Here is a 13,888-nt window from a genome sequence, read left to right on the forward strand (position 1 = left end):
GGTGCTAGACACTTAGTAGGTGCTCAGTATATATTAGTGTCCCATCTCTGCTTTTTCTGTATTTGTTCAGTTCTGGTCTAAGCTACTCTACTTGATCAGGTCATGCTTTTGTCTATAGATCTAGTGTTTTCATTAACCTACATCCCATCGGATATAAGGATATACCTTTGTCTTTTCTAGAAGTATCTAGAGAATAACAACCCTCTAATACTTAATACGGTCATATTTAGAAGATTGTTTTCACTGTCTTCCCTTCTTGCCGTTGTGTCCCCTTTCTCTTACCCTCTCGTGGAAATTCATGAAGTTCTTTCCTAAACCACCTTGGGTTCTCACTTCTGGAGAGAATTGGCAGACTAGTTTATCTAAGGAAAAGACACATTTGAAGGAGTTTACAAAATACTCCAGAAGAAGAGGGCTGGAAATTTCCATTTTCCTCCCGTCTCTTAAGATCTTCACTTATAGCTCTCATCCTTTCTGAGAACCTTGATTACCCCAGTCCAGACTCATCTTCTCCTCCTTTGAACACCTATGGCAACACTTTCTATTCAAGAATGTGTGTATTTCTGTTGGTTATAGGCACCATGACAAGGAAGAGCATAAGATACTCTTATAGTATAATGAGAAAAGCAGGGTCTCTATCTTGAAGGTACACATAGCCTAATGGTGGGTATGCATATGCAAGTAGAGAATTATAATATAATCTGGTGAATAGCATAATTGGATGTATGTGCAACAAGTTAGGGGAACATGGATTAAAAGAGAATCCATTCTGTCTCAGAGGACAGGTGAGACATCAGAGTGTTGATGACGTTTGAGCTGGGCCTTGAGGAATGAGAAGGAGATCAGCAGGTGGAAAATGGGGGAAGGACTTTCAAGGAGAGAAGGGAGCTTTTGAAAAAGTGTGGGGTCCTGGAACAGGGAAGAAATAGGTATTCCAGTGTGTCTAGAATTTAGATATCATTTGGGAAAGTGGCTCTAGAAGAGGGTTAAAATGTCTAGAGGGGCCAAGTTGAGAAAGACCTTTCATGCCATGTTGAGGAATTTGGATTTGATTTTAAAGAAAGTATGAAGCCAGGAGAGATTTTTTGGCAGTAGGTAATGGGATTTGGCCTGTGCTGTAGAAGGGTCATTCTGGTGTAATGGTAGAAGAGGGGTGAAGATCAGAAATTAAGTAAACTAGTTATTTTGAAGGCCTCTGTAGTCATCCATTAGCTAAATCCATTGGTCTGTTCTTAGTCTTCTTTGTACATGACCTGTCAGCAGCATTTCACACAGCTGATCCCTCCTCCTCTTTGAAGCACTTTCTTTACTTGGCTTCCAGCACACATGCTTTCCTGGGTTTCCTATGATCTCACAGACTCTTCTATGTCAGTGAGGGTCTCTGACTCTAGTATTTCTTTTTTTTTTTTAATTTTTTTTTTTTTAATTTTTTTTTTTTCAACGTTTATTTATTTTTGGGACAGAGAGAGACAGAGCATGAACGGGGGAGGGGCAGAGAGAGAGGGAGACACAGAATCGGAAACAGGCTCCAGGCTCTGAGCCATCAGCCCAGAGCCCGACGCGGGGCTCGAACTCACGGACTGCGAGATCGTGACCTGGCTGAAGTCGGACGCCCAACCGACTGCGCCACCCAGGCGCCCCTGACTCTAGTATTTCTAAGAGAAGACAGGAATTGAATGCAGGAATTGTTTACAAGTCTGGAGGAGTGAGGAAGAGAAAAGGCAAAGTTTCCCAAAGATTGGTGACTATAGAAACCTTTTCAGGCCTCTGCATAGGAGGAGAAGAAACAGTGCAAGAGGCTGAGGATCTCTCCTACCTAGATTCCTACTGTGTGTGCCGGACTTTGCATGCAGCGGACCCAGAAGTCTGTGCTTCCTGTCACTGAGGTCCACTGTCACTGCTGTTGTTCCCGCCAGCTCTGTTGCTGCTGTTGTTTTGTGACTTCAAAATACAAGTGGGAAGAGTAGCTTTTTTCTTTCCTACTGGTCCCTACTGGTCCCTACTGGCATACTGCCTCCTGCATTGGGTCAGACTGGAAGGCAGATAATGTGAGAGTCTTAGAAATACAATTCTCAGGGTCCTGATTACCTGCAATACATAGACAGGAAAGAGAACTTGGAGTAAACAGACAGCACAACCCCTCTCTCTGGCTACTGTGAGCATCCATTTCCATCCCCAATTCATAAATAACTCCTTCTTTTCCTGTAGGTTCAGTGATAGTGTGAGAAGCTCAAAATAGCTGGGTATTAGTTTCTGCTTCCAGTTCAACAGAACAAGAGTTTTGTCTTTTTTTTTTTTTTTTTTTTTTTTTTTGACAATTCCCTCTTTAGGAACCAAGAGCTCTCTCTCAACAGAGCCAATATGTATGGGGACATGAAGCAGATACTGTGAAATGGCTTATTGGGGACAATAATGAGAGGACCACTACCTCTTTTGCCCCTTGATTCTCAGACCATTGTATTTTGACCATATGTTGGTCAAATGCACTTTATGGAAGACAGTGCCACAACCTCACAGTGTTGACTCCCAGCTAGTGTTGTCATTGAATCTTTGAAAATCCATTCAACCATTGTATCAGGCCAGCTGCTTCTGGGTGATTAAGTTTGTGGTAAGACCAGTGAATTCCATGGATATGCCCATTACTGCACTTCATTTGCTGTGAAATGAGTTTCTTTGTTGGAAGTAATGTTGTGTGGGATACCATGACAGTGAATAAGGGGTTCTGAAATGGAAAGATTTTGACTCTAGCATAAGCACTGCAGGTAGGGAAAGCAATCACAATGAGAAGAAATTGCTCCCTGTATGTGATGGGGGCGGGGGTGGGGTGCGGTGGTGCAATGTGATCAAACTGTCACCAGGTGCCATGGTGAGGCTCAACATTGGTTTCTGATGTTGGCAGGTCGGGAATGTAGCAGCGATAATATGCACAACAGCCTTGGTGAAAGGAAGTCCATGTGAAGCCTAGGCAAAGTCTCCATCTCTGTCATAGCAGTGACCACAGAGGACCCCCCAGAGCAAACTGGGGGGGCTCTGGGGAATTGGGCTTACTGGCCTCAACCGAAGGCCATCTTGTTCATTTGATTACTGAGGTTCTTCCTTGTAGTAAATACCATTTGGTGAGCATTCACACAGGACACACATATCCACTGTGGCAATTTTGAGAGGACTTTCTCACTCCTCTGACCTCTAGATGCTGGAACACCTCAGCTCTCAATCCTCATATCTTTACTCCATCTTCACACTCTGTCTCTTGGTGATCTAATCTAGTCTTGTGTCTTTAAATACCATCTAATTAGAGACAATTCCCAAATGGATATTTCTGTCCTAGATTCTCTTCCCTCAACTCCAGATTCATTTATCCAGCTCACTATTGGACTTGTTCATTTGAATTCTCTTAGGTATCTCAAACTTCATGTTCAAAGCTAATTTCTAATTTTTCCTCCATACCTCCTTCATCTGTAGTCTTCATCTCATAAACCAGCGACTCTGCCTCCAGTTGCTTAGTCCTGAACTCTGAGGGTCATCCTCAACTGTTCTCTTTCATTCACACTCCATATCCAGTTTGCCTGACATTACCTTCAAAATACATAAACATCATGTCCCTTTTCCTGTGCACTGCTGTTGCTCTGCTATAACACATACCATGTTTCACCTGGATGATTACAACAGGATCCTAATTCACTTTTGTGCCCTTACTGCCTTTCTCAACACAGCAGCCAGAGTGATCCTGTTAAAAGTAAACTTCTCTATTAAAATCCTCAGCAGCTCCCCATCTCACTCACTCACTCTGCATCTCACTGGAGTCCTTACAATGGTTCACAAGTTCCAGCAAGACCTGAGTCTCCGAATATCTCCCTGACTTCATCTCCCCCTACTTTCCACACCAGCTTCATTGGTCTCCTTGCTCTCCCTTGAATATGCCAGGGACACTCCTGCCTCAGGATCTTTGTATTCACTGCTCCTCTGCCTATAATGTTGCTTACCCAGATAACCCCATGACTTCATCTCACCTCATTCAGGGTTTTGCAGGAGTGTCCATTTTTCATAGAAGATGTACCTGGGCTCCTTCATCGTCTCCTTTTCCTTAATTCCACCCCCGCCCCCATAGCACTCACCATCATCTAACTATGTCATTTACTTACTTACTTACTTACTTATTTATCTTCCCTGCCAGAATGTCAGCTTCATGAGGGCAAAGAAACTGCTGTATTATTTTCAGTGCTGAATCCAGATTACTTTGCAAACAGGAAGCGTTCCATACATATCTGTAGTTAATGAATGAAAAAAATTATGAGAACCTGTAATTGTGTGATACAGTGGACTACAGTGTATTTCAAAGACTCCGTGTTTGCCTTGATTTGTGTGGGACGAGGAAGGAATCAAGGATCATGCTAAGGTTCAGTCGTGAGCCACAGAGTTGATGAGATGCCCTTATAAAAAGCAGGAAAGGGGATAAAAGCTTTGTGAAAATCTGTGCATTGTACATGACAAGTTGCTATAGTTTGTACTATTTCCTTGTCCTCTTAACTAGATTGTAAAATCATAGCAGGCAGGGAGCACTGTTCGTGTCACTCTGAATTTGGCACACACCTACCACAGTTCAAGACGCCCAGTTGGTGCCCAGACATCCTTGTATTGGGGATCTGTTGGGCTTTGGGTTGTAAATGTTCAGTTTCTGTTCCTTGGTGAGGGGATCTCCCTGAGGTGTGAGAAGGACCCTGGGATTCAGACTCTGCTGGAACTGGAAAATGCAGCCTTATAGGCTGTCCCAGAGGGGTAGCATCTTTGTCGTGTGACAGTTATCAACCATTTCTGGTAAAGAAAGCTGCGGTCCTTATTCCAACTGGCTGGAAACAAAGAACTATCAAGTAGGGGCAGGAATGAAGCAGTAGCCTGTGAGTGGGATGCGCAGAGGACCCCGTGGATTTAAAGGCACCAAGATTTCAGGAAGGTTTAATGAACTAAATTAATTTTCCTTCAGAGTAAAATTTTACAGGAATGAAAGGCCCTCCCTTCACTGAATGTGCTCACGGGCAAGAGCGTCGCAGTGATTTATGAATTTGCAGATTATGCATTATCCTTTCAGAGGACAGGAATCCCCCCGGGGTTCCTGCCTTCTTTCTGAAGCTGAGTGGGGGGAGCCAGGTGAATGCACTGACTCTGATCTGCAGCCTCCTGTACTGAACTTGGGGTTGAGAATGGATGAGTTTGTTAGGAGGAGCTTAGCATAAACTCTAGAATCTGAATTCCCCTCCCCCAGCCCCCGACCAAATGAAAATCATTTGGAACCCTTATCTCCTGGAGAATAATTATCATACTAATAACGCCCATTTCCCTAGTACAGTTTATAAAGCAGGTCAGCTTTCCTTATTTGATTTGAATCAACAACCCTGTGAGGTTGGCAGGGGCAAGTGTATCATTATCCCCATTTAAGGAAATTGGAGCAGATTCTGAAAACATAAATAAGTTGCTCAGGCTCACACAGTAGCATATGGTGAGACTGGGTTTTGAGGCAGCCCTCTGGTTGCAAGTGTTCCGTTATTTCCATGCTGCCATGCAAGCCCTGTCCAGGAGGCAGACAGCTGGATCCAATGGGTAAGTGAGTCTAGAGACAGGCACATTTAGAAGGGTTCATAGGTGGGATAGCGATGGAGACTTCTTTGCAGTTTTGCATTGTGGGTACCTCCTCTCACATAGGAAGTGGGTAGGAAGAGGATAGAAAGCTCCCTTGTCCTCACATATCACTTTCCCTAACTCTGCCAGAGACTTGGACTCCTTAGTTCAAATGCATAATCCTGGAGGCAGCAGGTTGAGGAGGACTATCCCTTTCATGAGGACAGCCACCATTTCTCTTTTGATCACTTCACCAAGAAGCTTATGCTGTACTTAACATAAGTCAAGAACAGATGAATGAAAGAGAAGAGGGGACATGTGAAATAAAGACACTAGTTACTGGCTCTGAGTGTGTGTAAAGAGCAGGCACAGGGATGGCTTGAACATCTGGGGGCATTAGAAGACACTAGATGCCTGGGGCCAAGAAAATTGGTGGTGGATGGTCAACAAAGACAGCAGCAACTGATTTCGTAAGAGGCTAGTCCTGCCCTTTATTGTCACTTACTAAATAAGTCCCTTATTTTAATATAGTCTCTTAATATATGAATTATTTATTATATAATGTATGCATTATATATGTCTCCTGTTATAATTAGTCCTCTGATATATTACTTATTAGATATTTATGTATACATTACATATAGACACATAATAAGTCTCTTGGTAAATATGGTCCCTCCTTGTTATCACCCTCTTCACTCATAAAACTTTTTATCTACCCATAGTTGGCCATAGGTTGGGCTTCCTCTGTCTTTCCTGCATGATCCCCTTGTCCTTTGTGCCTTCTTTCCCAACTTGACATGGCCTATGTCTCTGAGTGGCTCGTGTACACATGACATTGCATTCAACACATGACTGCTCTTGCCCCTAATGGCCCGTGCCACTCTACCTCCATACCTTTTCTTGTTACTGGAATGGCTTCCTCCCCTACCCTCCTTTTTTTTCTATCGATTTCAGTTCAATTAAAAAAAAGAAAAAAAGTGAATGAGCTCCATTTTAGTTTATGCATATTCTTAGCATACTTTAAGTCCCAGTTCATGTAATCTTTCCTTCATGGAGACCTTTCTGATCACACTCTATGGACTTAATTGCTTCTTCTTTTCAACTCTTATAGCACATTATCTGTACCTCTCAAATACATTTATCATCTCATCTCTTCTTTTATTGTTCTGCATCCATAATTCACTTGTAGTGCCTGCCAAGTGTCAGGTGATGTGCTGTGCATTGAGGATGCAGAATTGAATGAGACCTGATTTCTAACCTCAAAGAGGCCACAATCTAACAGACTAGTCAGACATACGGAAAAGTCATACTGACCCAATGTGATAGAAGCTATAAGAGATAAATGACCACAGTATAATTCCAGAGATATCAGATACCAATTTAAGGGTGTGTGTGTGTTCGTGTGTGTGTGTGTGTGTGTGTGTGTGTGTGTGTGTGTGTGTGTGTTTACACATTCTCTCTATATAGGTCTTTCTAACTATGTTTGTATATACACACACATACATGTCTGCGGATTTCTCTTTATACTATGTGTGTGTGTGTGTGTGTGTGTGTGTGTGTGTGTATGTACGTACATAGCTTCTATTAAGAGAGAAATGCTATTTACTCATGAATTATTCCAATGTATTTTCACATTTTAGGCAGCAATCCTGCTGCCTGGGGGTCTCTCAGCAGTTTGTCTCTCAGCAAACCTGGGTCTCTCAGCAGTTTGTCTGGGTCTTTTCTCCTTCCATAACTCTGTTTCCTATTTCCTTCTCCAAGAACAAAGAAAACAGAAGTTCCCTTCATCCTTGGGCCTTGAACTCTGGATCTCTCCCTGAGTCCCAGAGTTTAGCTGGTGCCTTCCCAATTCACCTAAGAGGAGCCCAGTAAGTATCTGTGAACTTCAGGAGTGAATATGCAACTCCTTGAGGGCCAGGGTGTGCTTTTCTCCTCTCTGTGTGCCTGCTCTTTGTCTTGCACACAGCTGGCTCACAGAAACACTTGCTGCCTGGAGTAGCATCACATTAGAGCAGAGTGAGCACAGCGTGTCATATAGCCAGGGGTGGAAGCGCTGGTTCTGTCTCCTGCTAGTTGTGTGCCTGGGGTGGGGGTACAATTAGCTTAGCACTTGGGATTCAGTTTTCTCATCTGTAAAATGGGGATATTATATTACACTTGCTTAGTCTCAAGAATTTGTTGTGAGGATTGAGAAGCACACCATGTAGTGTTTATTGCCTGGTAAGGGTTCAATTAACGTTTACTCTCTGCTTTTCCTTTGCTGAATTTGGCTGCCAGCCCTCATCTGGGGGCATCTTCGGAAGAGGAGTCAAGTCAGGCTTTGCTGTGGATCCAGGATTAGCCCTTTAGCCTTCCCGCACCCCACATCCCATCCGCTGGTGATTCCTGAGGCACACTCACATCTTCTCTTTCTGATCTGAGTCCTTGCCTCGTGGTCTGAGGCTTAGTGGCTTTATTGCATCTGCTTTCAGTTTTCTTCCCTAATTCCCTCCTCTCTGGTGGCCTTCGGAAGGCTCTGAGTGGTGAGAGAAGCCAGGGATGGGCAGGCCTTGTTTCCCTCTTGGTTTTGTTTGCTTGGCACAGAGTATCTCAAGGCTAAAGGTTACATTATCATCTCTTCATCGCTCTATTACTGCCCTTCTGTGCTGGCACCAGGGGAGTGGAAGCTTCCATCCCCTAATTCATCCCTTTCCTCTGGGAAATGCAGGGCTGATTTTGCGGAGGCATTTTCCTCAAATGTCTCTTTCTGCATGCTTTCTGAAGTTAGGCTACATTTAAAGGACGGGATGCTTTTCTAGGTTAGGATCTCAGCACGGTGCAAGGGCAGTGTCACTGCAGCAACAGTGTTGGGAGAGGAATCATAGTGGGATGGAGTCTTTCCCAAGTGTAGTTCTCCAGTTACCACAGGAAGATTTCTGGACCCCACTCAGGACCCACCAAGTCAAACCTGCTGGGGGTGGGACCTTAGAATCTGTATTTAAAAGGCTTTCTGGTGACTGTTAGCTCCAGCTGTACTCATGGCATGGAAGAACAGTGCCCTGGGCACTTGGTCAAGGTCACACATTATTGAGACTTTAACCAGTCCCTTCCTTTCTCTGTGCATCAGTTTCCCCATCTGTACAGTGAGGGAAAGAGACTAGATTAATACCATTCCCATCTGAAGACTATGATTCATCACCAAAACACCATTATCCTCTATTGACTCAAAATGATTATTTTTAGGAACCTTTGACATGTTGAGCTTGCCTGTTAGGGAGACAGAAGTACAAAATACGAACCCCGCCTCAATCTAGCTGGGAACGCAAATCCTGTGACATCCAGAAGGTAACAGGATAGTGTTTGACTAAGTGCCAAGTTATGTAATTCCATTTTAAGTGTGATAGGACTTGAGAAGAGGGATAACTCTGATGGCTGCTATGGTCCTGGGAGGCTGCCTAGAGAAGGTGGGCTTCAAGTTGTTTCTTGAACAATAGGCAGGCAGGTGCAGGTGGTAATAAAAGGCTGAGGCACAGTTGATACAACATAGCATGGAAGAAAGAAAGCAGAGGTGTGAGAACAGGTTTGGCTTATTTGCAGAGCCTTGAGAAACTTGGATTGCTAAAGCAGAAGACAGCGTCTTGAGAATGGGGGAAAAGTGGTTGGAGGAGTGTGTGTGTGGGTAGTGCATATGTGTGTGTGTGTGTGTGTGTGTGTGTGTGTAGTGTGTTACATACCAGGCTAAGGAGTCAAGTTCATCCTGAGGCAGAGGGAACCAGGACACTGATAGAATGAGAACAGCTCTGGGCTCTTTCCAGGGCTTTCCAGACCCAGTTGTTTGTTAGAAGCTCCCTATTGGTTAAGTGGAACTCTTACCCCCTACACTTCTTTCTTCTCTCTGTGTGGACTTTGCACTTTTTGGAGGTTTTTTGATGTCCCTGAAGGCTTGATATTGGGAGAAAATGAAATGACCTAATTTGCTCCTGCAGAGCTCTGGATGGGTGTTCTGACCTATTTCTAGAAAAGCATAGTTTTGAGTTTGTTTGTCCAGAATTTGGGATGGCCAGCGCATAGCCAACCCCTGTTTTTTACATAGTGACTGTGGGAACGACTTTGTAGATGAGAGAGGATAAAAGAAAGGGGAGGTGAAGTCTGTTGTGCGGGTTATCCAGCAGACAGGATTATTGGTGTGTTCCTAGGCATTTGGTTGGGGAAGGTGGGGATAAGTCCCTTGTTTTCATCAGCCCCTGAATTTAACAAATGAGGAAAACTCCATGAATGGGAGAGGCAAGAACCACTGAGTGGCTGTGGGGAGCAGTTCTCTGCAATGGATATACATTCCTTACTGTTGTGCTATGTCAATAGGACAGGTAGCTTGGTAGATTTTACTGTTGTGCAAATAGCCATGTCATTGATATTTTTCGTGGCTTGGCTGTTTCTTGCCCATTCACCACTCTCCATCAAAGAATGCACGCTTGGGAAGAGCCCTTCCATTGTGGCCCTGCAGAGAAGTTGAACATCCCAAACCAACTTTGCCATGGACTCTCTCTGACCTATAATGGGTCACATCCTTGCCTCTAATTTTTTCTTAGTTTACATAAAAGTAATGGAAAGGGTGCGGACAGACTTCATGGGGTGTTGGATGTTAGTAAATCTCAAAGTGAGTGTTCTGTTGTCAGTGAGATGCCATAAAAATGTTCAATATAATGGCTGATTATTTTTCTTTAATCTTAAATAGATACCTAGAATGGGAAAGTCCCATCTTGGTAGCAGAAATTCATTATCTTGGAAAGAGTTTAATGGCTGCTGTGCAAATGAACTGGAGGAAGTTAAACTGTGAAATGGGAAGGAACTGAAAAAAGTGAAATGAGTTGTGCATTAAATTTAGATAAACACAATTATGTGTAACTGGATTATCACGTGTGCAGGCAGGCACTGTATATTAGGCACCTGTGTTTTGATTAAAATCGATTCAGGTGCATGCACTTGGCATCCTTGTGATTCGGAGTTGTGCCTAAGCCACTGTCCAGGCACACAGTGGGCGGGCAGGGAAACGTCTGATATCCAGGTCCCCAGCTGGAGAAGTTTAAAGGGCCTAGGACCAGACCGGCCCAAGACCATTTCAGGAAACTGCTAACTCTATTAGAGAAAGCTCCAGCTCTCTTTCATGTACAGCTTCCTTTTGGGTTTCTGAATTTCAGCTGATGTCAGGAAAGTGGTCCCGGAGTCCAGTGGAGTCTAATGACCTGCTTCTTACTCCATGATGAGGACAGATGCCAAATGGTAGATGGCAGATGGCATCAGGGGATGTTGGGGACTGGGCCTGCCTGCCATTCAAGTAGATGTGGCTGCTGAGGCGCTAGTAATGGAAACACAGAATCTCTTTGAACCCGTCTGTAGATGGAGAGAATTAGGCTCGGTTGCTTCTTACCATTGGGTCCAAGTCTGTAAGTCAGAGTCATCTCCAGATCAAAAGCAAGCCCATCGTCTGATCCCTGGGTGGCTGTACGAGTGATCAGAGCCAGCCGGGCAGCACCTCACCTTGAAGGAGGACAGATGTGGAGAAACCACTGTCGATACCCAGTTAATTCCTGTTGGCATGTTTTACTTCAAATGCAAAGCATCGTCAGGATTAAAATAAATGCTACCAGTTACAGGAATGCATTAAATTAATAATTGTTTTCCCTTGCTTGATCCTATAATACCCCTCCACTCAACGGATAAATACTAAACCCTCCTCTGGGTGATTTGAGATGCACTGTATGTTGTTACACAAACTAAAGTAAGCTTGCTTTTTTTTCCTCCCCTTTTGTTCCTCTTCTCTGCCCTCCTCCCCATCCCCATCACAGGTTATACTTATCCTGACGAAGCTGTACGACTTCAACCTGGGGAGCGTGACTGAGAGCTCACTCTGGAGGTAAGTGGATTAGAGGTTCTTAATAAGCTTCTGTGGCTTGGCTCACTTGAAGAATGCCAGCCACGCGGCTGGGGGGCACGTTTTGGAAGAGGCAGGAAGCAATCCTCCTCGTGGAAGAGCCCCTTAGCCCCCCAGGTGGAATGGACAGCCCCACCTGTGAACTCCCGTAGCACTCTGCTTATCTCTCCGGGGGCCTGTCACAGCCCTGCCTGCTTGGCACCATTGTTGCTTCTGCGTTCCTGCGCTGTCTCGTTCTGCTTGAGGGACACACGTCTGGTTAGAGAGATCAGGGGAGCATGCCCGGAATGAGAAGAGCCGTGGGTCAGGGAGTCTGCTGAGGGGAGAGTCTTGCCTTGGGCGTGAGTCTTGGCCCAAGGACCATTTCCGGCCCTGTGCATCTGTGAGATGCTGTGGTCCTTACCTGTCCTTGTGGGAATAGATACACGTGGGGATCAGGTCCAGATGGGGACCTTCATGGGCTTCTTGATACATATATTTTAGTATATTCACTATACATATTTATAAATGCTTACTGTATATTAATGTCTATATATTTAATAAACATTTACTATATATTTAATAAATTTAATATACGTTAAAATGTATATTGGTAATACATATATTTTAATATATATCGAAATATGTATTTTATGGCTGCAATGGCATAAAGATAAGTGTGTTAATATAGTATATGGAAACTTTTTTCAGCCTCAAAGTTCATTTTTTGTTTGGACTTTAAAAGAAATGAAACATGTTTGTGGATCCTTAAAAGTATGGTAAGCCCTGGGCACTGTGCCCATTGTGCCTGCTGGATAAGTCCGCTCTGACGGGACGCGGGTCACGGGACAGAGAGAAGGATGCGGGTGGTTAGATCAGGGAGAGCTTGACTGAAGCAGAGGCCTGAGGACTTTCTCTGCACCGGGCGCTTTGGCGCCCGGCTCTACACAGCACATGTGCACACTGCGGGCAGTGACAGGGCGACAGCAAAGTCCATCAGTCGCTCTGAGTCAGCACTTCAGGCTCTGGGAAGGCTGTGTTGTCTGTCCCGTTTGCTTTGTCATTTGTAAACACTGGGGAGGGGGCACTGTCACAAAAGGCTCTTCACTGGGCTGCGTCATCATCCCAGACCTCTGTCCTGAGGGTTTCCTGGGGTCTTGGAGCAGAAGTGGTCTGGGGCATGAATATCTGTGTGCCTTGCTTCTTCTTCATCCCACCTGTTTGTTTGCAGAGGACTGGCCAAAGTTTGTTTCCCAGGAAGGGGGAACAGTCACAGCATCTATTAAATATTTAGGGGTTAATTGCTCGTATCGACTCGGGCCTGCCTCCATTCGCCCAGGATGTCCACAACCTAATTTTGCTGCTCAGTGAAAATTGGCAGAGATATAAGAAAGCACTGTTTCTCTAATAGATGAGAGCATGCCTATTTCCACTCACACAGGACTCCCGGGGAAGTAGAGCCTCAGAAAACTCCCTCTCAGGCCCAATCGCAGTGATACTATGGTGATACCTGAAGCCTGACTCGCGCACTGCCTTCGGAGGGCAAATAATAAAAACAAGCCAGAAGATCCTGCCCTTACAATGGGAGAAGCTCTTCCTGGCAGCCCATATTTCAAGAAAGGTTTGGCTAGGTCTAGGGGTGGGCCAGGCACAGCCAGGGGCCCATGCCCAGGCCCAGGCCATGCTTACTACTAGAGGCCCTTAAGTAATGAAGTGTGTGGCCTGTGGTCATAAGAGCCAGTATATTCACTGGTGTGTACCAGAGACCATAGGCAGCCTAAGGGCACCCTGATGTGCACTCGCCAGGATTCAGATCCCACCTCACCCACCCAAAGAGCTCTGTAACTTTTTAACCTCTTTGTATCAGTTTTCTGGGGCTGCTGTGACACCGTACCACTAACTGCCTGGTCTAAAGCGGCAGAAATGTACTCTCTCTCAGTTCTGGAATGTGGAAGTCTGAAATCAAGGTGTCTGTAGGGCCGCACTCCCTCTGAAGGCTCTAGAGAGAATCCTCCCAGCCTTGGCGGCTGCTGGCATTCCTTGTAGCTAAGGCTATGGTCCTCCTTCTCTGCCTACGTCATCTCCTTGGCCCACTCCTCTCCTGTCCCTTATAAGGACGGTTGCCATTGGAGTTAGGCCCTGGGATAATCCAGCATGATCTCATCCTGAGATCCTTAAATGCATGTGGAAAGATCCTTTTTTTTGTCAAACAAGCTCTGTGACAGGTTCTGGGGGTAAGGATGTTGAACATATTTTTCTGGGTGGTCACCATTCAGCGCATCTCTCTTTCCCTGGATGTAAGTTGGAGATAGTACAGAAACCCCCTTTGCTGCAACCACACTGTTCTTGCCTTCCCTGAGACACATCACCTTGTCCCCTCCA

The 13,888-nt window shown here is 44.9% G+C and overlaps 1 protein-coding gene across 2 annotated transcripts in view; it reads left to right on the top strand.

Annotated features, from left to right (window-relative positions):
* SORCS3 (sortilin related VPS10 domain containing receptor 3) overlaps window positions 1–13,888 on the top strand; it is a 593,451-nt gene that overhangs the window by 168,629 nt on the left and 410,934 nt on the right. For both annotated transcript variants that reach the window (XM_045438831.1, XM_045438829.1), the window contains exon 2: window positions 11,442–11,509. In XM_045438831.1, the coding sequence (XP_045294787.1) occupies window positions 11,442–11,509 (68 nt within the window). The remainder of the gene's footprint in view (window positions 1–11,441; window positions 11,510–13,888) is intronic.

This window comes from Leopardus geoffroyi, chromosome D2 (assembly GCF_018350155.1).
Source record: "Leopardus geoffroyi isolate Oge1 chromosome D2, O.geoffroyi_Oge1_pat1.0, whole genome shotgun sequence".
Taxonomy (NCBI): domain Eukaryota; kingdom Metazoa; phylum Chordata; class Mammalia; order Carnivora; family Felidae; genus Leopardus; species Leopardus geoffroyi.